Source organism: Felis catus, chromosome A2 (assembly GCF_018350175.1).
Source record: "Felis catus isolate Fca126 chromosome A2, F.catus_Fca126_mat1.0, whole genome shotgun sequence".
Taxonomy (NCBI): Eukaryota; Metazoa; Chordata; class Mammalia; order Carnivora; family Felidae; genus Felis; species Felis catus.
The window spans coordinates 53,415,655-53,443,079 of NC_058369.1; the positions used below are offsets into that span (position 1 = coordinate 53,415,655).

At 36.8% G+C, this 27,425-nt stretch overlaps 1 protein-coding gene across 5 annotated transcripts in view; it reads left to right on the forward strand.

Annotated features, from left to right (window-relative positions):
- The window catches only part of PPARG (peroxisome proliferator activated receptor gamma), a 135,472-nt gene that overhangs the window by 53,484 nt on the left and 54,563 nt on the right, over positions 1-27,425 (forward strand). Inside the window, exon 1 of one of the 5 annotated variants that reach the window (XM_003982496.6) lies at positions 7,417-7,945. The exons of the other annotated variants lie outside the window; for them this stretch is intronic. Within the exon in view, the coding sequence (XP_003982545.1) occupies positions 7,864-7,945 (82 nt within the window). The 5' untranslated portion in view covers positions 7,417-7,863. Of the gene's footprint in view, positions 1-7,416; positions 7,946-27,425 lie in introns of those variants that run through there. 5 annotated transcript variants of the gene reach the window in all.

Sequence of the window (27,425 nt, forward strand, 5' to 3'; positions counted from 1 at the left end):
TAGAAGTTTTTCGTATAGTAATTTTATTTTCATAAGAACAAGGAACTTCAGTAGAAAGGCCACTCACTGTTTCTACCATGAGAACTCCAGAATACTAGGATGAGCCTTGAAGAATCTACAAATGAGGCAAGAGGACATTTGTCAGAAAAATGCATTCTGGAATTGATTGCTCAAATATTACCGAATTTTATTTACCAAGTTGTTATTGAGTACTTACTTTGTAGAAAGCAAAGTCTCTAAACTCTGTGATGAACTATGGCATTCTCATTAGTGATTCATTCACATTACATGAATCATATCATAGTGCAAATGCTTTCATGCTGATAGACTTCTAACATAATAGTTGGCATTAAGGATATAATGGATCGGAACAATTTATTTGAACATTTTATTGCGTCATTTTCATGACAGAGCACAGTTTGGAGCTTTGGACTGGGAATGAAGAAACCTGATTTTTAGTTCAAACTCTGCTCCTAATTATCTGGGTAATACCTTGAGCAAATCATTTCATTTTTCTGGAACTCATTTTCCTTATATGAAAAATTAAAAGAGTTTGAATGTATTAATCTCCCTGGCATTAAGTTTTGTGAGTCTGTGATCTCAATAATCCATATATTTCCTTTGGTACAGTTGCAAAACTTGTAAATTGTTTATTTTACATAAACTAAACTTGCATATAGCACTGTGGCTCTGAGCTTGCTTTAGAGTGTTTGTGGAATTCTAGTGTGGTTCAGTAATAAGATAGATCTGTTACCCAAGGAATCTCGGTATAACTGATCTTGAAAAATTAATTGTTAAAATCTGAATAATGAAGAAGATGTGTTTAAGAAGCTTAACATTTCGTTGGGGTGCCTGGGTGGCTTAGTCAGTTGAGCGTCTGACTTCGGCTCAGGTCATGATCTCACAGTTTGTGAGCTTGAGCCCTGCGTTGGGTTCTGTGCTGACAGCTCAGAGCCTGGAGCCTGCTTCGGATTCTGTGTTTCCCTCTCTCTCTACCCCTCCCCTGCTCATGCTCTTTCTCTCTCTGTGTCAAAAATAAGTAAACATTAAAAATAAAAAAGAAGTTTAGGATTTCGTACGACATTAATATGGGTCAGATGATAATGTAGCCCATGGTATTTGTTATGCTGGAAAGTACATGACTGGAGAAGTTCAGATATTACAGGCAAAAACAAGTTAACATAGTTCAGGTGGGATGCCTTTGGTTCAAAGGTACAGTAATTTGGAAAGTGTTTAGTTGATCCCTAGAAAGTAGTAAGACAGGTTAGGCTCTTTTTCAGGTATTACTGGCAAGTTAACTTTTGAAGGGGAAAAAGAAAAGGAGATTTTCAGTTGGTTTTTCTTTTACAGACTTTTAACTTCCTATTGGGCATATTTTTCCAGATAAAAGTGCCTTTTATACTGTCACCTAATTAGCAGTCAAGTACAAAAAGAAAATAGTTTAACTTAGGATCTGAACATGAATAAGAATACAATAAAAAGAATTTCCATTGCATTTAAACTAATTACAGGCATGCTATTAAGTATTCAAAATTAGAACCCAAGAGGACTTCAAGGATTATTTTACTTTGCAGAAAGGCCTTCTTCTCATTCTAGAGATGAAAAATCTGAACCCAAAGAGTTAACAAGTCTGTATCTGAACCCATATAAGAACCTAAAACTGAGGCTTTCTGCCTCGTGTCAGTGTGCTTTTCCATATACTACACTACTTCAGGGTCAAGAAGACCTTTTTAAACACAGATATTCATCTACTGGAGCAATTGGCTACACGTTAACACCATTTCATTGAGTAATCAAAATGGTGTAGTAATTTAAAATACTAATCCTGTAGATAAATATACAATCCTGTTACTTTTTGAAAATCTGAGCGGTTATAATTTTTTATTAAGGAAGAATGGACTTTGCCTTTAATAAAATAGCACAGATGTTTCTTTTGTCTCTTTCCATGGGAATAGCGGGTTTACTGTGATGGTTGCAGTGGAATTTACATCTTAGGATACAGGATTATTTGGTCTTCTGTTAGGCATGTGTCCCATTGGAGCATCAGTTCTTCCATGTTGTGTCCCCTGTGATGACTGTGAAGAAACCCTGAATTGATGCAACCACGGCTAGAAGATAAAGTTCAGAGCCAACTTTAATTGCTGTAGAAAAAAGGCAGCAGTTCTGGGTAGAGGGAGCGGTGAGCTTAGGTCGTCATTCTGCTTGTTAGCAATTATCTGGTGTCCTTTGGAGTACCAGCACAAAATGCCCTATTGGAACAAGAAGAAAACTGTTGTTGTCAGTTCGTTAGGTCTCTAAACTCTTCTTGAATGATCCATGTGAGACAGATGTGCCAGCAGCTGTTCTGTCATGATTCTCATTGTCCTCAAAAACAATGCACATATGCTTTTTGCCAACTGGGGATGCTGTGGTAAGCTCTAGAGATACAAGGCAGTGTTAAATACTGTTCTCCCAAGGAGCTCCAGCATAAGTATTCACAGCACTTAAAGCATTAAGTGAAGCAACAAATGGGGTTCCTAGCAAAAGAAAAAAAATACTATGTACACTGTCTTATACCAATACTAACATAGCTTATTTTACATAAAAGAAGAAAGTAATTAAAGCAGTTTTAAAATTTTAATTTTAATCTAGAGAATAAAATCCAAATTTAGCCTATGGCCAAAAAAAAAAAAAAAAACCAATAACAAGCAAGGTTTTAATTAGCTTTCAAGAGGAACACAACACAAAAAAATTTAATATTCTATTTTATGGGGATATTTGATATAAATTATTCTAAACACTGAATAGTATTTTAAAAGCTGTATACAGATATAGTACTTAATACTATGATTTTATTAACTGTGGATTTTAGACATTCTCTTTGTTACTGAATCATGCACAGCTGTTATGAGTCCAGTTGCCCTCTCCTAAATGTACTAAAATCTGAGAGTTTTTTTGACTGAGTAATATTCAGATTCTTTTGGCTAAAGGTAGGAATCATAAATAATCATGAAGACCAAATATTGAAGAATAGCATTCTCAAATGCCAAACTACGTTTTTTTCAAGTGTCATAAACTAGGATAGAATTAAATAAGCTTTGCAGTTTCCTTGTTATATGGCCATTCCTAATTATCTTCACTCTCTCTCTCTTGTTGTTCATGTCTGCTGTGCCCACAATCACATCCATACCCCTGTGTTTCCAAAGTCCAAGAGGAGATGACCTTCTCAGCCTCGCCATCACACAAAGTCCTACATCCCTCAATAGAAGAAGCTCAGTTAGCTTTTGTGTGAGTCCTCACTCTGCAGAATTACCAAGGCCTAGCCTTCAAAGGAGATTCTCCATGGAATGGAAAGCCATAGACTTCTGAAGTGTAGAAGTACACTTCAGATGCAAAGCACTGATACCAAATTGGTATGCAGAATACCTAGACATGGCCTATAGCTCCAAGATCTTACATGACAGTCCCATTTATTGGCATGCTTTTTAGGTACCTTATTATAATATCCTTTATATTTTGATATTGTAAAGAGTAGGATACTTGGGAATCATAAAGTCTTGAAGACAGAAATATTTACATGCAGGGGCATGTGAGTGGCTCAGCTGGTTAAGTGTCCAAGTCTTGATTTTGGCTCAGGTCATGATCTCACAGTTTGTGGGTTTGAGCCCTGCATCATGCTCCACACTGACAGCAAGGAGGCTGCTTGGGATTCTCTCTCTACCCCTCCCCTACTCTCCCTCTCAAAACAAAGAAAGAAACTTAAAAAAATAAATAAATATTCCATGCATGTCAAAGCTCCCATAAGTTTTCTGGTGATCATATACTGTCCAGTCATAGGTAAGACTGTAAACAAATATATTATTTCTGGTATCAATGCTAATTGACCTTCAAAGTTAAGTGAGCTAAAAGGTTACTCTTTTAGGCATTTTGGGATAATTTCGATAAATACAGTTAAGTATGAAGGATATGAGGATAAGAACTTTGGATTATTAATGAATTTATCTCCTATACCTAGAATATCTGGCACTCAGGAGGTGTTTGAATATTTGAGGAATGCATGGATAAATCACTGTAAAATAATATATAATAAGTCTTTTTATCTCAGAGCAAAGCAGCTGCCTAGTTACATACAATTGAGATTGGCTCAGTTTATTTTTGTCCATTTTAATATCCATGTGAGCAAGTTATTTCTCAAGTGACCCAGTGCTACAGTGTGATACAAAATATTAAAATGTTACTAACATTAAAAATATGATTTAAAAATTCACATCATACAAGTATTGTGTTAGTAACTTGGGATGTTTTCTTTATTGCTTGATATGCTGTCAAGAGTTTAAACAACATTTGATAGAAATTGTGATTTTTGCTTACTGGCTTTTTTTTTTTTGAAATATGCAAGATAAGAGCACATCCATCTTATTCATCAAGCCAACACCTAACTCAAGGCCTGCCAATATATTCTGATTTTTTGCCAATAAATATTTGTTGAACAAATAAATGAGTGAAATACAGTGAATAGGACAGGTTGTTGCTCCCAAATAATACAGTCCAAGGGGAGAAGGGAGGACAGGATGTGGTGTGTGCTATAAGAGTAGATGCCATTAGAGTCAGGTGTTATCGAATAATTAGCTGTTAAAAATAATTTTATGTTTGAATAGCTAAAGCACAGTATAAGAACTTGTTAGAGGGTTGGAAAGTGTAGCTACAGCAGTAGCTAGACAAGATGAATGTTGTCTGAGGGGGAAAAAAAGAATAGAAGTAATAGGTGAAGAATCCAGAAATTAGACTCTTTGATGATAGTTGGAAAGAATGGATCTGTGTATTGTCCAAATAATAAAAGAGACTACTATAGAACTGGAGTACCAGGTTAATGCTATTGGCCTCGGAAACAAAACTGAGATTCCAGATAGAATTGTGTGGCATGAATAAGCTACATCATTGTTGAAGAAATACGGGAATAAGATAGAAAAAGGCAGTGAGAAACTGCCCACACCCACCCCATATCCATGGATATGGGTACTGAAAAATGAATAACACAGTTATTCACTGATACTCCTTGAAAGAGTTAGCATATTTTCCCTTTAAGTCACCCTATACTCCCTCCCTGCAGTGACTGATTTGTTAAAAGAGATGATTTAGATGCTTGTAAGAGTAGAAGTTGGTGAAGGCCAGTAGAAGGCTGGCCTTGGGAATTAGATACCTAAAAACCTAGATTCCAGTTCCAGCTCCGTCACTACCTAGCTGTTTAACCTGGAGAATTTACTTATTTGGGGGCCTTGTCTTTCTCGTCTTACTAACAGAGTGTTAGACTTTTATAGAGAGTTTCATTCTAAAATGGTATTCTGCCAGTTTTATCATTCTTATAATCTGGCATCTTTTTTTAAATATTTATGTATTTTTGAGAGAGAGAGAGAGAGAGAGAGAGAGAGAGAGAGAGAGAGAGAGAGAGAGAAAGAATAAGCAAGACAGGAGCAGAGAGAGAGAGGAGGAGGCACAGAATCCAAAGCAGGCTCCAGGCTCTGAGCTGTCAGGATGGAGCTCTCTGCGGGGCTTGAACTCATGAACCGTGAGATCATGATCTGAACTGACTGAGCCACGCAGGCACCCCTAATCTGGCATAATCTTAAGAACATTTTAATAAACTTGATCATTTTTTAAAAGTCAGAGGCACTTTGGAACCTGAGAGCAAGAATGGGGTGAGGATAGGGAATGGAGTGAGAAACTGCCACTTAATAGGAAGAAAGCCTAAAACTTGCCTTCAGACTCAAACACATCTTGGGACATTGAGGAAGGGTGTCCGTAAGCAGAATGGGACTTAAATTTTTGTTCTGTTTAATTATCAAGAAGGAAATTATCCTTGACTTGTGTAATTTATTTTGATATATCATAAATTCAACCAAAAACTTTGGATTAATTGTACCTTTAAAGATTATGTCATTGTATATATAATACGGGGTAATTCCCCAACCTTGAGAAAGAAGAAGAAACTCCTTTATTGATAATTCAAATTGAATATAGACAAAACTAGTTCTTCATACCTATAATTACCTTAGTCATTTGGACTGCCAAGAAGAAGCTTGCTTTAACTTGAACTACCTTAGTAAAAGGTTTTTGGTTTTTAAAGGTTTTTAACCACTATAACTGCCCAACTCTCCACTTTATTCTGTGCTGTCGAGACCCAGCCCGAATTCCCCCTCCCCCAAGTTATTGTTCTGTGATTAACAGGGAAACTTGCTAGTCCCCTTGCAATGTAAATTAACCAGATATATATTTATTCCACCTGGAGAATATTGGGATAAGTCTAAGAGAATTATTGCTATCTGATATATTGCCGTATGTGGGGGCATCTGTATTAAATCCACAAGCCACTGCAATTCTATCAGGCCACTTAAGTGACAAGTGGAGACCTGCTTCCATACTGAAGTCTGGCACAGCTAGTGTTTCTCTGAGCCAAAAAGGGCAAAGGACTTGAGCAAGAAGCCAGCGTTTTCCTGATTACAAAACTGACCACAGTTCCTCGCCAACCTGTCAGTGTGATTCTATTTTTTTCTGGTAACGCATTCTTCTTCCCAGAGAGGACTCCACTTTTTTTTTTTTTTTTTCATTATGACATGGCATTTATCACTTAAACATCAGCTTGTGCTCAGACATCAACTGGTGCAGCATGACTGCCTTTGCTAGTGATGGATAAATTTAATAATCAAATTTTTAAAAAGCAAACCCTGATATATAAAATCTCAACTGTTATGTCTCAACTATTTAATTTTATAGAATTTGGATAGTAGTATCATTTTGGGTTTTATAAAGTGGTGGAATACCTTTAAAATAACATTTTAATAGCATGCTGATGCCAAATTTTAAAATATAAGTACATGTTTGGGGCACCTGGGTGGCTCAGTCAGTTAAGCATCCGACTTTGGCTCAGGTCATGATCTCGCGGTTTGTGAGTTCGGGCCTCACATTGGGCTCTGTGCTGACAGGTGGGAGCCTGGAGCCTGCTTCGGATTCTGTGTCTCCCTCTCTCTCTGTCCCTCCTCCTCTCACACTCTGTCTCTCTCTCTCAAAAATAAATAAACCTCAAAAAAATGTTTAATAAAAGAATAAAATGTAAGTACATGTTTGAATTAAATAGTTTTTCAGGGCACCTGGGAGACTGAGTCGTTTGAGCATCCGACTCTTGATTTCTGCTCAGGTCATTATCCCAGGGTTGTGAGATCAAGCCCCTTGTCAGGCTCCACACTGAGTGTGGAGCCTGCTTGGGATTCTCTCTCTCTCCATCTGCCCCTCTCCCCTGCTCATGTACTCTCTCTCTCTTTCTCTCCCTCTCTCTCTAAAATAAAAGTAGTAATAATAATAATGAATTAAGTAGTTTTCTTCAGATAATATGGTTAGAGATTCAACCAGGAATGGGCAACTAGAAAAAAGTTTGTCCAGGTAACTTAATCTGGTCTTTCATAAGCTAGAGATGCAAAGTTTTCCATTTAAGAAGCAATTGAAAACTGAACAGTCTCTTTGCTGTGATAGCTCTAAATACTGTACAGCTCACGCCCCTCACAAGACACCGAACATGTGGGTCACTGGCGAGACAGTGTGGCAATGTTTTCCTTGTAATGTACCAAGTCTTGCCAAAGCAGTGAACAACATTATGACACAACATTTGTCACAGCTGGCTCTCTAGCAGGAGAGTGCCAGCCAATTCAGGCCTGGTCCTTTGTGGGTTTATTCCCACCTCTCCCAAATATTTGGAAACCGATGTCTTAACTCATTGGTTGTGTTCACAAGTTCTACTACTGCAAGTCTTTTTCTTTTTTAACGGATTGGTCTTTTGCAAGAAATAGACAAAATATCAGTGTGAATTACAGCAAATCCCTGTTCCATGCTGTTATGGGTGAAACTCTGGGAGATTCTCTTATTGACCCAGAAAGCGATTCCTTTGCTGATACACTGTCTGCAAGCACTTCACAAGGTAAAGTCAGTTCCAGATATGGCTGTTGGGATACTTTGGGCATATATGGGATGGTAAAATTTCTCTTGTAGTTTTTTTTCCAAGCTGTATTCTAATACGAGATATGGATAGTTCAGTGTTTTAATGCTTCGTTTGCCGTGTTAGTGTTCACTTTTAAGCATCAGAACTTTAAAAAAGAAACCTAAACTAATCATATTGTATCTCTGTGAATGGCTCCCATTTCCTGAATTGTAAGCATTAAAGGTATATTTATATTTTTAAAAATCCTATTCATTTTTATCTCCTCAGTTTATGTGTGTCTCCCAAATATACTTAACGTCTTATTAGAATACCTGAGGGGTCCGTTTTTCCCCTTATATAGTCTTGTATGTTACATATCTCTCCTAGCTGTTTTTATCCCTCCTACAGCATTTTTATTCCTCTTAAAGTGCTCTCAGCATGTTTTTGTTCTACTTTGAAATTTTAGAAATCTGTATATTTTATCTCTCCCAAAGAATTGTAAGCTTCTGGAGTGTAGGACCAACCTATATTCCTCTTTATATTTCTTAGGATACCTAACATGGTACCCAATGCTTTGTAGAATAGATTGTGGGACCTATGTCTATTCCAATTCCAAGTGTTTCATTTTACCCATAAAGAAAACAAAGTCCCTAAATGCCTATTGCATGCTAAATAATTGATTGATTACTACTTTCACTCAGATATAGAAGATTTAAGCCGATACCTCGTTTTTCAAAATTCCTTTCTTGGCCATTGCAAAATGTCACGTCTTCACTTCTACAGCTCCTTCTACTGGAGTTCCTTAGCACAGCTTCTTATGTTTTGTACTGTTTCATATTTATTTCTGTATTTCTATTTGTTTTTTTTCTCATAGATGGCACATAAAAATAGATTGTGTTAGTGTGATTCATGTTTTATAATATAAATTACAATTACATTTAAGTCGCATTACAATTAAGTCGCTTAATTGTTGAAATGAATGGCTTCACATCTTAACATTTTAATTTTTCTGGAAGCCTGAAGTTTGAATATATTAATCATAGTTTTTTTTTTTAATCAAGTTGTTTAAAAATTAAGAAAAAATATTTCCGGAAATACTGTTTCATTATTTTATGGTGATTTGATTCAACACATATATATCTGTCCTCTGAGCCTCTTAAATAGGAGATTGGTTTCATTATATTATATAAAAATCGGTTTATTGTGTTTTTCTGAAAGCGGCAAAAATTGTTGCTTTCTGCAGTTATTGGTTTAACCTGTATCAGGGCAGAATGTCCAGCTATACTGTGAAATAGTTCTTGAGTAAAAATTTGATAATTTTGTCTCTTTGAAAAGAGTATGTACACCAAGAATGCAGTGCAACAAGTAGTTTTGGTTAACTGAGGACATGTACTATTCATGGTAAGGGATAGTTATGTGATTTAAGTTTTCATTCTGTACTAATCTCTTTATGTTTACACCTTGACTTTGCCCTGGGTTTAATTTTTTTTGAGTCTCAGATCCCCTCCAAAAGAATAACTCAGTTATTCTTAACACTTAACATGGTACAGAATAGAATTATTAGCAATTAAGAAATTATATATTGTGCCAATAATTTAATTTTTGTTTATACGGTCTTGGATTACTTCTTATTAATGGGTTGTTTGTTAAAATATGAATTCCTAAAGACCAAAGACGTGTGGTTGTTAACTTCTATTACATTTTGTAGATGACCACTATTTATACCACCCATGCCAAAACAAACAAACAAACAAACAAACAAACAAACTTGAAATTGGACATATCATCATCATTAGCTGCGGAGGCCATCAGAGATGAAACACTGTAGAGTTTAGGTATTTGGCTTGAATACAGTAACTAATTTAGGTGCTCCTTCTTCCTCACCATAGGCAAAGTGGGACTGGGGGTTGTTGCAAGTAGCTGTGTGCTGCTACTTTGAAGAAAAAATGGCTTGTTGAGTGTGAATGATCCAGATGTACAAGCTATATTGGTCCTATTCATGAAATTCAAAAATGTATGCAGCCACTATGCCCAAAAAGGACTCATGCATTTTTTTCCTGGGCTCCATTATCTCTGTGATCCCCCTTTATCTTATTCCCCTGTTTTCATCATGAGCTTAAGTAACCCCAAGTAACCCCATGCTGGCCCTAAAACCATTTCCACTAGTAAAAATTGGCAAGATCGAAGGGAAGCTTCCACAAACTCAAGCTGAATGTGCCTCCTGCTTTTAGTGCCAGACTTAGTCCTGTGTGAATTCTATAATTTTAAAGTGTTGCACCAGAGCATTGAAAGATGATGACACACTTGTCCTTTGGAGCTGATTGAGCAATGGAAATATGCCTTGGAGACATGATAAATGCTGCAATAGATGATCCTTTGAAACGAGCGCCTCTCCTGAGATAGGAGTGAGTGATTGATTGCCCGCCATTTTTATTGAGGGATACTTAAACTGTGTCTGTGTGACTCCAGGCAACTGTGTATTTAGAAGCATTTAGATAGTTGACCAAAGTTTTTCACCTTCCTAGAGGTTTAAAGGGACCCCTGTAGTGTCAGGGAATGTAACTACCAGGCTTGTCTTGGCCACATACGTTCCATGTGGATTTGAGTAAGTCACTTATCCTCTCTTCCCTGTTTCTACACATAACAGTAAATACAGGGTTATTGCAAGGATTAAATGACACAATATTTGCGAAAGCACATCTGATGTCCTACATAGAGTTTATTGTTTTGGTGTTGGAGTATTAATCACTTGTGGATAGAATAGAAGGTTTCTAGTATCCTACATTTGAAACATTTTAAGGAATATGGGGGGAAACTGCAGAATTCTTTGTGCACCAAAATAAGTGGCAGTTTTTGAGTGAGATAAGACTTAGGCATGATTTCCCATGAGTGTCTTGATAAAGAAATGATCAAACTTAGAGAAAGCATCTTTCTGTCTGACTTTTTTTTTTTTTTTAATGGGGGAACTACCTCCCACTTTCATTAACATTTGTTTAGGAAAAGATTGAATTTCCAAAAGTTGAAATCATTCTTTGGCCCTAAATGAAAGCAGTGATTACACATTTTCTTTCAGAGACATTGAAAAACTGTCTTCGATTATAATGTTCTTTATAATGAAGATTTAGGTAATTGACACAGTTCTGAATTTCATAATCTCACATGTAATAATATTTCAGGGTCTTTTTCTAAAATTTCGCTCTTGTCCCTATTAATTTTTTTCTTTAGTATGGCTCTATTTTATCATGTATTTCTTTGAATTAACTGTTCAAATCTCTTTTCTGATTACCAGGACTTAGAAGATTTAGTAGATTTCTAAACTCAGAGAATCTCCTCACTGTGTTTCAAAAACTGTCATTTCTCATGTACTTCCCCCTAAATTATGAATTGTAGGACACACCCAAAACAAGGGTAATTTGTATTAGATGTATTTTTAAAATTTTTTATTTCTTTTCCCCTGGCATCCCTAAGGAATACAACTTGTCTTTAAAGCTGTCTGACAGCAGTTATCCATCTAAACTGTTTGTCGCAGTGTAAAACATAGGTCATCGAATGGAAAACAATTCATAAAAAGCTCCGATAGAGGTTGTCATAGATTATCATCTTTGTCAACATTCTCACTTATAACTTGAATAAAGTAACCCTGAGGAAATACTAAAATCATCATAGCCTGTTGTGAAGTGCATACTCTTTGTATCAGAGGAAATCCAAGCAAGCAAAGTAAATTTCTTCATTGTATCAGATCAGTGGAACTGACACGGGTTCTGTTATTTTTAACTTCTTTTGTACACCCTTAAATTAGGCCTAAGAAAGTTGTCCAGTAAATGTCCCATGTCCTTCTACTAGTGTTGAATATTTGCAAAAGTATATGTGATAGTGAATGAATCAGACTCATTCTGAATGGAACTAAGTTTCCATAAACATCTACTGGATTACCCCTTCTCATAGATGCAGTTTTGCACCTGTAACTAGTTTAGAGACACAGGAATTACATATGCATCTGATAGCAACTGCTATCCAACTCCAGTAACCTCAGAATTAAGATCATGTGGCTATTTGAGTACACAGTTTTTTAGACCCATGTAATTTTTATCAGGGTAAGAGATTTGCCAACACAAGATTGAGATTCCCACAACGGAGAATGGTTTACATTATAAAGTAAATTTAAAACAGTTAACTGCCAATTACCTACATGTATCATTATCCCTTATTCCCTCATGCCAGAATTCCTGTACAGCCTTTTAGCTGACTTTCTAAATGAGAAACTTCAGCTATCCAATCTAATCTGCCAGATAAGTGGTCCTCAGAGCCTATCAGACTTCTAATATGTATTGAGCGCCTACTACATACAAGTAGTGCACCATCGTGAACAATGTGATTTCTAAACACCTCTGCCTGGCTCTCAAAGCCTTTTATACTCTGTTTCCACTTTGTATATTTTATTTCCCTCCACACCCCAGAGATTGGTTTGCCTTGCTGTACTTGGGCTAATCACATTGTCCTAAGAATAAGCCGGACTCACTCTTGCCTCCAAGCCTACCACATCCTGGAATGCCTTTCCTAATACTTCCATCTTTTCAAATCCTCCCTATCTTTCAAGGTCAGGTTCAAGTAACCTTTATGCCATGAAGCCTTTTCTTAATTCGTTATTGTTTTGTTGTTGTTGTCGTTTAATTTTTTTTTTAAGTTTATTTATTTTTGAGAGAGAGAGAGAGACAGAGTGCAAGCAGGGGAGGGGCAGAGAGAGAGGGAGACACAGAATCCAAAGCAGGCTCCAGGCTCCAGGCTCCGAGCTGTCAGCACAGAGTCCTATGCGGGGCTTGAACCCACAAACCATGAGATCATGACCTGAGCCGAAGTCGGATGCTTTCCCGACTGAGCCACCCAGACACCTTTTAATACATTACTGTTAATTGTTCTCTCTCTCCTCGAAACTGAAAATATGTTCAGAATATATCTTCTCTCCCTCCTCCACTGCTAACACCCTAACCCAAGCCATTGTCTCTTGCCTGGATTGCTATCCCACTCTTTGACAGGTTGTCCTGCCTCTGCCCTCACCTCCCAACTGCTTAGCCTCAACCCATCATGCAGAGGGATCACCTTAAAATATAAGTCAGATCTGTCAGTCAGCTCACAACCCAGCAGCAGTTCCTCACATCATTTAGGATGAAATCCGAGTCTGCCTCCACCCCAACCCCACCCTGGTCAACATATCTGTCCTTTCCTCACTCAGCTCCAGCCACACTGGCCTCCTCACTGTTCCTCCCACATTCCAGACATGCCCCTGCTTTAGTGCTTTTGCTCTAGTTCTTGCTCCTTCCTTGAACCCTCATTCTCTGACATCTTCTCTTGTCAGCTCCTTCTAATCTTGGCTCAGATATCACTTCTGGTAAGGACTGCCTCTACCCGCACTGTTGAATTCTCTGTCCTCCCCACCATCCTTCCCCTTCCCCTTGCTCGGTATTCTTATTTCTAAAGCACTCATCATCTTCTAACATACCATATAATTTACTCATTTATTGTATTTATTGTTTATTGCCCAGGTTCTCACACTAACATATTAACATATTAACTAACATATTAACTAACATGTGAAGGCAGGAGTCTTTGTCTTGTTGGCTCACTCACTGATATATCCCAAATGGCTAAGACATGTTCGGTAGACGGCCGGGCTCATTAATACTTGTTAAAATAAAAAAACAAAACCCTCTATGTTGATCGGTATCACACTATTTAGCCTTTAATTGAAGACTGCCTGATACTATTTTCTGCTTTATACATTCCCCTAGTCCAAATTATATAGTCATTGAAGATAAGACTCATGTTTTATTATCTTCTTTATTCCGCAAGTATCTAACATATAATAGGGATCTAATAAACTCATTGTTGACTTATTAGTACCAAGTTGATCTGCTGCTGTAGCTTACCAGCTCCTGCACTCAGACACTGGAATATGTTCAGGAAGTAAAAACAAAAGTTTAGTGTACATGCCAACATATTATTCTAAAATCCATGCTAATATAAACAAACCAACAACATTATATATGTTAACAACCAGGTACAAATACATTTTGAATTCCCTATTATGCAGTGATTTGCATCATGTGGCTCTGTTGGTTTGAATTATCATTAGTTGAATATCATGTGAATATTTGAATATCATAGGTTTGTGAATTATCCAAATGCCTGACTTCTTTTGCAGTCCTGCCTACCTTTTGATACATCCAGTATTCATTTGACTTTCAGGAGACCTATTTGCTAGCAGTGCTAAAAAAAGCAAAATATTTGATTAACCAATATCCAGTATGTAAAGCAGTTAGCACAGTACCTGATATGTAATAGGTGTCCAAAAAATTTAGTTTTGTCTTCTCACCCCTAAAATGGAAGTTACAACTTGGGGATAATACAGATTTTCATTATCCATGTTATCAAAAATTTTGTTACCATGATTAATTAAGTCAGACTTACTGTTTACTCGCTTACAATCTTTTCCTTGGCAGTTTTCCCCCCCAGAATATTTAGGTATTATCTGATAGATACATATTATTAATCACAGTTCCAGAAGAAAGAAGCCCTGGTTCAATTTCTTGTTTGGCAAAGAGCCAATGGCAAAATTGTTTCAACAAAGAGCAACAGTTGAAATACGCTTCTGTCTTTCTCAGGTTCCAGACATGTAAACACCATGGCTCACCTTACTTCTTCTCAATTAAGTCACTTCTTTTGGAAAAAGTAAAACATTCATTATTCTTATTTTTGACTTTACATTAGCAGTTGAATATTTTTTTGGCAATTGAAGATTTTTAACATGAGATTGTTGGATATTACTTTACTGTTGTCTCATGCTTTACCTAAAACCCTGATTTTAGTTTTTAAAATTTTAAACCTGTTATATAGACTGTCTGGGAAAGTTAGCTTAATTGACTAAAATATGATCCTAATAAGAACCAAACTTGTCAGTTTGATGTGAGTATGGCCAGATTTACATAGAAATCTCTGCCATTTACAAAGAAGTCTCTTTGCCATTGATATAACCACATTTCTAGCCATTTATAAGATACAAACAATTGGCCTAGGAGAAATTGATCCAGTTTGCAAGCATATGTCCTAATGAAAATTTAATCATGTTTGATATCATATACATTTAGTTACTTTGCTTAAGGAAACCCAGGTAATCTAAGGGACATACTGTATGATAGAAGCAAGTGTCTTTTCCTTGGCATATATTTATCAATAATAATGCAAATCTTAATCCTCTCCCTGGGTCATCATAATTCAAAACACATCTCTACCATGAAGTTATCCCAGATTAGTTCAGAACATGTTAGTCTCTTTCTACTCTACATTTCTAAGGCACTTATTGTCTCTATCACTGGTTTGGTCTCTATACTGCCTTCTCTTTTAAACATCTTTCACCTTGGTAAGCTTCTCAAGGTCAAGAACTACATTATAATGTATTTCTTCTAAGTCCTGAAAAATACCTTGCATATAGTATTAGGTAATTGGTTATCTTGATTTGAGATAGTTTGCGTTTTATATTACTGACTGAGCACGTACTGAGATTAAGATATTGAGAAAGGAAAATACCAAAGAAAGTAAAACAAGGAGAGGCTTTGGGAAGAGAAATACTAAAATGTAATGATAACTCTTCTAAGAAAAAAAGTTTATGGAATAAATTGTTGATACAAAGAAGAGTTAGATAATTACCATAAAACTGGTAGCTTGGATTTAAGCCACTGACTTTATTTAATTTAAATAGAATGTCTCAAAAGACAACTAATCCAAAAGTGTTAACTTCCCAAATATAGGACACCTGATGTAGGCATTAATATTTGTGAAAAGATTCCCTGCATTTAAAAAAAATACAGGGTTCTTGTAAAGTAGAATAGGCCTTGCATATAAGCCAGGCATATCTAAAGCAAAAACAGGGGCACTGGGGTGGCCTAGTCAGTTAAGTGTCCAACTCTTGGTTTCGGGTCATGGTTCATGAGAAAAGAGCCCCACATGAAGCTCTGCACTGACAGCATGGAGCTTGCTTGGGATTCTCTCTTTCTCCCTTTCTTCTGCCTCTCCATCACTCATTCTTTCTCTCTTTCTCAAAATAAATAAACTTCTAAAAAAATAAAGCAAAAACATAACTTTTAATACTCTTTAGGATAAAATGTGCACCCTTTGAATTTTTACCTCACCTGTCTCTGCTGATTTGAGAACCTTAGCTGAATATGTATTTAGCCTGTATTATACAATGAAGCCAGTTAGAAAAATAGGTAGTTTATTAAGACCGATTTTAATACCATTTTATAACTTCTGAATTTAGAAAAATTCTTAAATACACTAGAAATTCTATAACAATACTTTTAACACAAATGAAAGAGTTTTTCTGCATGTTTTTTTCTATCAACTCCTACTCCCAAGACCATCTCTCCTATTTAAGCTTCTTACCGAAGTATAACATACATAGAGAAAAGTATGTAAATCATTTTCACAAATGAACAAATGTGTAATTCACACTCAGATAAAGAAATAGAACAATACCAGCCCTCTGGAAACCTTCTGACTATTCTAATTTCTAACCCATGGATCAGTTTGCTGTTTGGGGATTTTATATGAATAAGTCATACATTGTTTACTCTTCTGTGTCTGGATTCCTTTGCTCAGTATTTGTTTGATAGTCAAATTACTGAATATAATTCCACTTCATTCTTATTACTGTATTTCATTGTGTGAATATATCAAAGTATATTTATATGTCCTGTTGAGGGGCATTCAGGTAGTTTTCCTTATTTCAAATAGTACAACTACGAATATTCTCATGTAGGTCTTTCAGTGAACAAGGGTACACATTTCTGTTAGATGTATATGTAGGCCATACGATGTGTTCAGCTTTAAGAGACACTACCAGACAGTTTTGAACATGGCTGTACCATTTATACTTCCCCCAGCAGTGTCTGAGTGTTCCACTTGGTCCACATCTTTACTGGTACTTGACATTTTCTATCTTTTTCATTTTAGCCATTCTGGCACCTTTATGGTAGCATCACATTGTAATGTTTATTTCCCTTTTTCTGATAACTAACAAGTTAAGCACTTAAAAATATATATTTATTATCTGTTTAGCTCTACTTTTTTGTGAACTGCTTGTTCAGGTCTTTTGCCCATTTTTACATTGGGTACTTTACGTATGAGTTCTTTTTTTTTTTTTTTTTTTTAATGTTTATTTATTCTTGAGACAGAGACAGCACATGAACAGGGGAGGAGCAGAGAGAGAGAGGGAGACACAGAATCCGAAACAGGCTCCAGGCTCTGAGCTGTCAGCACAGAGCCTGACGCAGGGCTTGAACCCACAAGCCGTGAGATCATGACCTGAGGTGAAGTCGGACGCTTAACCGACTGAGCCACCCAGGTATCCTGGAGTTCTAAAGCATACTTTTGTCAAATATACCTATTGCAGATATCTTCTTCCATGTGTTGCTTTTTCATTTGCTTAATAAGAAGTTTTAATCTTAAATATAATCGATTATCTAATTTTTCTTTTATAATCAGTGCTTTTTATATCCTGTCAAAGAAATTTTTGCCTACTCCAAGGTTGATGAAGTGTTACTTGAGTTTTTGTTTTAAAAACTTTTGTTTTATATTTCACATTTAGATCTGCAATCCACATGGAATTGATTTTTGCATATGTTGTAAGGTAGGGGGTGATTCACTTTTTTCCATATGGATATACAGTTGACTTCATTTATTGACAACATGTTCCTTTTCCCCACTACACTGCAGTAACATTTTGGTCATAACCTAAGTGACCATATACATGTGGGATTGATTGTGGACTTGCTCTCCTGTTGCATTGGTCTATTTTTCTTTTTGTGCCAATTAATGTATTATCTTAATTTACTGTAGTTTTATAATTGGGTTTAATATTTGGTAGTAAAATACTCCAGCACTGTTCTTTTCTTCAAGATTACCTTGGCTATTCTTGGCTCTTTGAATTTCCATATAAATTTTAGACTAAACATGTCAGTTTCTACACCAAAATGCTAATATTTTGATTAGAATTCTTCTGAATCTAGGGGTGCCTTGGTGGCTCTGTTGGTTAAGCGTCCAACTTCGGCTCAGGTCATGATCTCACGGTTCATGGGTTAGAGCCCTGCATCAGGCTCTAAGCTGATAACTCAGAGCCTGGAGCCTGCTTCAGATTCTGTGTCTCCCTGTCTCACTCTGTCCCTCCCCTGTTTGTGCCCTCGCTCTCTGTCTCTCTGTCTCTCTGTCTCTCTGTCTCGCTCAATCTCAAAAATAATAAACATTATAAAAATTTTTTCTGACTCTAGATAAATATGGAGAGAATTGACAGCTTTATAATATTGAATATTCCAGTCTCTGAACACAGTATATCCTTTCATTTATTTAGATACTTTTTTTTAAATAATAGTCTTGAGTTTTGATTATAGCAGTCTTACACATATTTTGCTAGATTTTTCCCCCTAGGTATTTGATGTTTTTGATGTTATTGTAAAAATCATTTTAAAATGTCATTTTCCATTTGTTGCTGGCTTATAAAAATACAGTTCATTTTTGAATATTGATTGACTTTATATCCAGCAACTTTTCTAAATTCTCCTATTAACTGTAATGGTTTAACTTTTTTATACACACAATCATGTCATCTGTGAGTAATGTTAGTTTTTTTTTTCTTGTCTAATCCTTGCTGTTGTTTTTTTCCCGTTTCATTGGATAGGATTTCCAGTACACTGTTGAATAGAAGCAGTGATAGCTAGTGTGCTTATCTCATTCCTGATCTCAAAGGAAAACTTTACATATTTCACCATCAAGTATGATGGCTACTTTAGGTTTTTGTTTGTTTGTTGTTTACAGATGTTCTTTATCAGATTAATGAAGTTACCTTTTCTTCCTAGTTAAGAGATTTTAAAAATCATGAATGAGTTTTGAATTGTGTAAAATGCTTTCGTATAGAACATGTTTAATAATGCTATAATAGCTCAGGAGGAGTATTTAAACATGAAAATATTTACTATTTTTACTGTTACATTTTACTATATACTATTATATACTACTATATACTACTATGGCTATTTTAATATCACATTGTAATATTTTTTGAGATAATATATAGTATAGCTAGTGAAAATCTGCAAATCAGCCCATAACCACTGGAAATCTGGCTACATCTGTTTTGACACTTTTGTTCTCATGTTTGTTTAGCTTATGACTATTGTCTTCTCATTAAGGGTGCTTGGCACAGTAAATTAAAAACAAGAGTACACAGAAGCATAGTGTATCACATCATTTTGCCAGACTAAACAACTCTAAGTAAGACAATGCCTTCCCACTCTGATAATTTCAGGCTATTAGAGATGCTTCAGTAGTAAAGCATTATTTAAAACCGCTACAACTCTTATCTTTTCCTGGTTGCAGGAGGACCCTTTACAAGATTGGAGAGGTGAACAAAGCAAAGAGAAATAGTACTCTGGCAGATCTTTGGTGGTCCCTCCTTTCTGAGTAGTTAACAAACTCCTGAACCATTCCCTTAATTTTTTCTTTTCCACTCAGTGTCCTCTCTCCTATTTTCATTCCCTTCTCACTACAAAGCCAAAACCAAAATGTGTCAAAGGAGCAAGCAGGAAAGAACATTCCGATTTTTTTTTTCTGACCTCCATATTGTTCCTTCACTTGCTGCTCATACGTGCTTAGTAAAGTAGGAATTTCAGCTAAACCATAGTAATAACTAACTGTTCAACAGACTTAGCTTTACTGTTGATTAGATTACTAGTAAGTCTCCCTTTAGAAACACGTGAAGGTAGTTTTAGTAAAAGACCCAAGCTTGAGTTAGTTTGACCATGATGAAAACGAGGACATGAATCTCCAGCTCAGGAAGCAGAAGAAAAGATGGTCACGGATGAAGGCATGATCCTGTTATCTTTGCTGTCTCTTGATACCTCAGGATTGGATTAAGCAAGCTATATAAATAAGATGTGGCCCAGGCAAGAGAAAATGAACTCTTGAAAAACTTAAGTGAATGTGTCCTTGTCTAAAAGCTGGTGAAAAGTGCTTTGTTGATCTGAATGTAAAAATTTGCTATGAGACCTTCTGGCTCATTATAAAGAAAAGTGCATATATGGTTACATACTGGAATGCTTCAACCTCTGCCAAGGTTCCCAGTGGGAGTATCAACGGGGAACCAGACCACAGAAGCATTGCATTTGGGTTTTAGTCTAAGTAGAGAACAGAATGAAAATATATTTTCTTGGGGCACCTGGGTGGTTCATTGAGTTGAGTGTCCAACTCTTGATTTTGGCTCAGGTCCTGATTCTAGAGTTGTGGGATTGAGCCCCACATCAAGCTCTGCTCTATGCATGGAGCCTGCTTAAGATTCTCTCTCTCTCTCTCTCTCTCTCTCTCTCTCCCTCTCTCCCTCTCTCCCTCCCTCCCTCCCTCCCTCCCTCCCTCCCTCCCTCTGTCTTTCCTCCGCTCACACATGCACGCACACACACACACACTCTCTCTCTCTCTAAAATACATTTTTTTTTGAAAATAAATTTTCTTACTTTGAAGGAACAAATGATACAGCAGGTAATCCATTTCTAATCCTTTTAATTCATGGTGTACAAAATAAGAGGTTCTCTGTTCAGAGAAACCAAAACAGGATTCAGACCCTAGTACCTATTACCTGTTGACATCAGGCAAAGCAATTAACCCCTTTCTGTCTAATGTTTTCAATCTGTTGGGTGGTGATAATAGTATTATATAACGCATAGGACTATTTATAGATTTAAATTATATATATATGTATACATTTATAAATTTTACACATAAACATTTAATAAATTATAAATTACATATATAATGCTTTTAAGGTACAGTGCCTGTCATGTAAGTACTTCAGAAGTATTAGCTATTATTAAATTTTATTTTTTCCTGCTTTACTGATCAAAATCAGTGATACCAGTGAAGGAAAAGAAATGAATTGATAGAATTTGTTTTTTAAATGCTTGAGCCAGAAGGACAGTCAACTATTGATCAAGTACAAAAAATATTTTATGATTTTCCTTTATTTTACTTGATACTACATTAAAATTTTCTCTACTTTTCCAGGTTTTATTGTATGATAATTCCTTTTAGGAAGACTGAGAAATAGGCAAGGAGTATATTTATTCCCTCTGTTCAGTGATACTACAATTAAAAGATATTTAACTTAATTTTTACTTATATGAAAGTAATACTTGTACCCAGTTTTCAAAGTCAGGATAAAGCTTCTCATGAAGAACAGTGACCCTCAGTCTCACACCCAGTTCCTATTCCTCAGAAGTAAATTTTACTTCTTTTAAACATTTCTCCTGGAACTTACCTCTATGTCTTTAAAATAACATGCTTATGCTGCTAATTTTAAAAATTGTATTCATTACCCACTGACTTCCTACAATGGAAGATAAGAGGTTAGCCCTTTATCACCACACCCCTTTTCCCAAAACACAAACTTCTTCCCCCCAATCATGACCCCCCCCCCCCATCTTCATGATGCAGCTATTTGTAATTGTAAGTGAAATCAGTTGTCCGTGTCTGCATCATCTTAGCTTTGGAAATACTGCTTCCAGTTGAACCAGGCACGGTATACTACAATTGTTTCAGATCCTGAAGAGCTGTTTATTTTTCTGAAGTTAACTTTTTTTTTAACTAGAAACTTTTTGCTCATTTTTGCTGTTCCTTTTCCACATGTTAGGTACTCTCAAACTCTCTGACAGTAATAAGAACTCTAAATGGTCATATATATCAGGGATTCTGATTTCCTGGGTGATGTCACATGGCTTTCTTCACTTTCCTGTTCTCTTCCCTCCAGGCTGCTTGAGAACTATTGTCCTGTGGTCTTCCCTTTCACTCGTCTCTGGTATTTAGGGCCTTTGTTTCCTGGATCCCATATTTTCTTTTTGTTGTGGTGTGGAACTAGAAAGAGTACATGGGGGGGGGGGGTGACTTGTTTTGAGGACTGATATTTCTGAAAATGTATAAAATTCCAAGTTGGAAATAATTTTTTCTTTGAATTTTGAAGACTTTGCTCTGTTGATTTTCTGGCTTCCAGTATTGTGCTCAGCAGTTCACTATCATTCTGGTTCCTGATCCTTTATATGGGAATTTTTTTTCTGTCTGGTAGCTTTTAGGATGGTGTCTATAAAAAAGAGCATTAGTCTTTTTATTTTCTTTTTAAGTTTATTTTGAATGAGAGAGAGAAGGGCTGAGAGAGAGAGAGAGAGAGAGAGAGAGAGAGAGAGAGAGAGAGAGAATCCCAAGCAGGCTCCACGTTATCAGCACAGAGACTGACACAGGGCTTAAACCCACAAACTGTGAGATCATGACCTGAGCTAAAATCAAGAGTCAGTCACTTAACCAACTGAGCCACCCAGGCGCGCGGAGCATTAGTCTTTTTAGTGATTCCTTTCTGCGTGGCTTAACTAAGAAGTCCTTTCTCTCTTGGGTATTGTTGTTCCTTGTTTTTTGTTTTTGTTTGTTTTTAAAATTTTTTTAATGTTTTTTTTTTTTGAAAGAGACAGACAGACTGTGAGGAGGGGAGAGGCAGAGAGAGAGCGAGACACAGAATCCAAAGCAGGGTCCAGGCTCTGAGCTGTCAACACAGAGCCCAAGGAAGGGCTTGAACTCACGAACCACAAGATCATGACTTAAGCCAAAGTTGTTAGATGCTTAACCAACTGAGCCACCCAGGTACCCCTGGATTTTATTGTTTTAGCCAAAGTAAATCCTTGCCCTTGGTTACTCTAAAGTTAAAGAAAACTTGAGGGACAGCTTGATAACAGTTTTCAAGTACAAGTACAAATATGCAGAGAATGGTAACTATGTGTGTTTAGAAACGGGGGGGGGGGGGGGGGGGGGGAGTTACAAACTCCAACATAGGTTACACCATCACTTCCCAAACTATTCCATCAAATGTGAGGCTCCTCAGATGTTGCATACTGTGCCTTTCTTCTCCTTTGTACGTTCTTATGAATTATTAGCATATGAGCCTTAAGAAGTTCTGCATAAACCTGTTTAACCTTGCATGACCTAGCATTTCCGAAATTTATTTGCTTACCGAATTTTTCTTTTTAATTATTTTAAAAGGAACATCATTAACATATGTATAACACAGTTGGAGAAATGCCAGGTAAGACCTAGACTTTCCTGGCTACAAAAGAGCAATTAAGCATTGGAATGAGTAACTGAGAAGCTGTGGACTCCTTTTCCAGAGGTCTTTAAAACAGGACATCTGTTGAAGGCGTAGTCCTGTTTGAACAATAGGACTCTGCTAGTGTTTCTTCCTCTTCCTGTCCCCTAGTGGTAGCTTTGGAGGCCATGAGCCCACCTTTTACATGATTCTAGTACTGTGGTTCCTGATATGTATAAGAATGACTGCTACTACTAATAATTATGTTTATTGAGAACTTACTGTCTGGCCCTATGTTAGGTGCTTTACACATAGTTGCTAATTTAATCTTTGTAACAACTCCAAGAGGTAGGCAATATTCTTTTATAGATGGGTTAATTAGGGATAAAGAGACACAAAACTGACCCAGCAATAGGTCAAGATTGAAGCCCAGGGCATCTCACATAACTGGCTCATTTACCTCCATTGTTAATGTTCAGAACGACAGCCTGCAAAAAATAAATAAGTAACTTATGTGTGCTTGTATTTTTTATGTAAAAACTTGGACTGATCTGTGCTCACTCTATTAAATTATTCCCTAAACCTTTTGATGAATTCAGAGTTTATTAATTTTTGTTAGGAACAAATTCCGTTACAGATGATTTTACTCTAATTTGCCATCCAGTTGCATGAGACTTCTTGCCTTCATAAATTTGATGTTGTTCCTATATATAAAGACCCCCAAAAATCTGGATCTGTGAAAATTGGGACAATCCTTAAAAAGCCCCATTTTCGGGACGCCTGGGTGGTGCAGTCGGTTAAGCGTCCGACTTCAGCCAGGTCACGATCTCGCGGTCCGTGAGTTCGAGCCCCGCATCAGGCTCTGGGCTGATGGCTCAGAGCCTGGAGCCTGTTTCCGATTCTGTGTCTCCCTCTCTCTCTGCCCCTCCCCTGTTCATGCTCTGTCTCTCTCCCAAAAATAAATAAACGTTGAAAAAAAAATTTAAAAAAAAAAGCCCCATTTTCAACATATTCACATATAGTTAACACCTTTGTAATGTGGTGTAGAGAACACTAGGGTAGGAGGCAGAAAACCTGGATTCTCACATGGTCAGCTATGTGCTATGTGCTGTGGGCAAATCACTTTCTCTCATTGTCCTGATCTGTCAAATGAGGGACTTTGAGTATCTCAGAGGCCTTTTCCACTCTAATATTTCAAGATGATTTTTGTCTCTGGGTATCAGCTATCATAATGGGAGAAGACTTAAATTAGAAACTTCCCAGGTCAGTTTACACCGCAGAATGATTTGCATGAACCAATGGGAGGGGCTGGATAAATAAGCCGGAGCCATCCTGCTGAGTACTATATTAGAAGAGATTGAAAAAAATTAGTGACTTAAATGTCTCTTTAAGGTCACCTCCAACAAGGCTACTGAATTTTAGAGAATCTATGGAAGTCTTTCTCTTTTTTAGTATATGTGCTGCCCAAGCAAGCACAACACCTTTCTCTAAAGTTAAGTTTTATTTGATAATAAATAGGGGATAGTATATCCCCAACCCTCTGTACTGGCACATCCTAGGTGTTCACTGAAGGCTTGTGGAAATTAATTGTTGTTGAGGATAGAACAGTAGGATCAGAAAGAGAATTTGTTTTTCTAACCAGTTTAGAAAGTTAAGGAAAAAAAGTTTAGAAGGTGAAGTGTGCAGGCTGTGGCATTTTCAACCATCTGGGTTCATTATCCACCTTTACTACTTAGTAACTGTGTGTTCTCCAGCAAGTTAGATACTTCCATGTCTCACTTTCCCCTTTTCTAGAGAGAATTATGAGTGTACCTGCCTCGTGGGGTTGTTGTGAGGATTAAATAAACATGGTCCAAGTGTTGTATTTGGCACAATACTTAGGAAAGATTTAGCATTCTGTTAGTATTAGCTAATGTAATTAGCTAATGTATTAAGGAGATGCAGTGTTTCTCCAGAAATTCCAATAGAAGTTTTTCTTAGGGGACAGCGTAAAACCCCAAAGGTAAACCACATAGTTCTGGTGCTTGATTTAATACATTATCACCTTTTCTGGCCACTTCCATATTCCCAAATAATGATACATTTCCATGTAGAGAGGTTACTTTATTTTGGCATGATACTGGTTGTATTTTTGTTTGAAATACATTATACTTTGGAGTATTGTGCACAGTCTGCTCATTGACTATAATAGAGCATAAAGCCAAGTTTGAAGGTTTAAATAAATGGCACAAATTCATGTCCTTGCTTACAATGTCTGCCTAAAGACTTTTGCTTGAAACACACTTAAGATTGTGAAATTGATGGATAAACGCTGATGCAACCCACTCCTGTCACCCAGCTGGAAAGTTAAGACACTTATCCCTGAGAAGGGCTGTTGCTCATGAAAATATTTTGTTCATTTGTTCTTTCATGGGTAATTGCACAGAGTAACAAAAAACACCTACTCGACTTACAGCTTGGCAGAAACAGTAGCTTATGTTTTCTAGAGACAAAATTAGAAGCAGGCTCCCTGGACCCATCCCTAAGTCAAAATAAAATAAAATGTCTAGGAAACCACTATGCCTCCCAGTTACTATAGTCCATAGAGTAATACTGTTTAGGTCAGTATGTCCCAAAATAAAAGGACAGAGAGAAGTGAAAGGAGAAAAGGAAAATATGTATTTGAGTTAATATGTTTTTGTAGAGATGAAGAGGCAAGGTGTTTTTCTTTCTTATGTTGTCTTTCATATGGGGTGGGGGGAGAATTTGTAGGACCCTAATCTTGTTTCTGCAATTATCAAGAGAAAAACTGAATGCAGTATACTTTGTTGAGGGGAGAGGTTACAGCTTAAATTGTATTTTACTTATAATATTGAAGATTAACATCTTTTCTAGGGGAACCCAAGTGTTAGCAAAATTACAGCATTGAGAGAGTATCTTCATTCTTTCCCTCTTCTTTTATTTTTTAAACATTTTTATGCATTTTTAATTGTAATTTTTATTTATTTTTTAAGTAATCCCTACACCCAACATGGGGCTCAAACTCACAACCCCAAAATCAAGAGTCACATGTTCTACTGTCTGAGCCACCCAGGCACCCCTACTTTTTTTCTATTTTCACAGAAAAGTGAATCCTCATTCTACTCTTCTCTATAAGATATCATTCAGTTGGCAGACATTTAGTGAGCAACAACTGTGCATAAGGTGTAAAGAGAAAACAGAAAAATAAGACACCGTCCATTTAGAAGTTGAAATCTGAGGGGCTCCTGGATGGCTCAGACAGTTAAGCATCCGACTCTTGGTTTCAGCTCAGGTCATGATCTCAAGGTTCGTGAGTTCGATCCCTACATCCAGCTCCTCACTGATAGTGTGGAGCCCACTTGGGATTCTCTCTCTCTGCCTCTCTCTGCCCCTCCCCGACTCCCATGTGCATGCACGCTCTTTCTCTCTCTCAAAATAAATAAATAAACTTTAAAAAAAAAACTTGAAATCTGATAGCAGAGATATTTATCCAAATAATTATATCAGAATTAAAAAGGAGGTACAAGAGCTGTAGGGACGCAAAGAATTTTTAAGTTGGAGACTTCATGGGAGGCTTCCTGAAAAATGTAGCATTTGGATACTATGGGAATTCCCATGTGGGAAAGACAGAGGGATTGTGACTTGTAGTGATGGGGGATAGGAAGAAAATACAGCAGCCTTGGCATGAACAAAGATGAGCAGACTAGGAAATGTGCAGCATGTTTAACCTGCACAAATAATGTGATATGCCTAAGTAGAGAGTATGCCAAGAATGGAAATGGGGTTTGGGATCACTAGTGGAAAATAAGTAAGTTAGGACTCTGTCGGGGTGGGGGGAGGAGCCTTGAATGCCATGTTAGACATTTAACTTATTAAATACAATGTATGAAGGTCAGAACTTCTCCTGCATTTCAACTAATATGCCCTTACTAGGAGAGGACAGAAAAAGTGTAGCATTCTGGGGTGGGGCAGGGGGAGTGGGAAAAGGGAGGGATGATGAGGTGGAGCATAAGGAATGTTTAGGGCAGTGAAGCTATTCAGTGTGCTTCTGTGATGATGGATACATGGCATTATGCATTTGTCAAAATAGCAGAATGTACAACACAAAGAATGAACTGGAATGCAAACTATGGACTTTAGTTGATAATAATGTGTCAGTTTTGGCTCATCAATTTTGTGACAAGCATACCACACTACTGCCATGTGTTAATAACAAGGGAAATGCAAGTTAATAATAGGGGAAATTGTGTGTGTTTCAGGGGTCAGGGAAAGTGAGGAGGGGAATAAAAGTATATGGGAACTCTGTATTTTCTGCTCAAC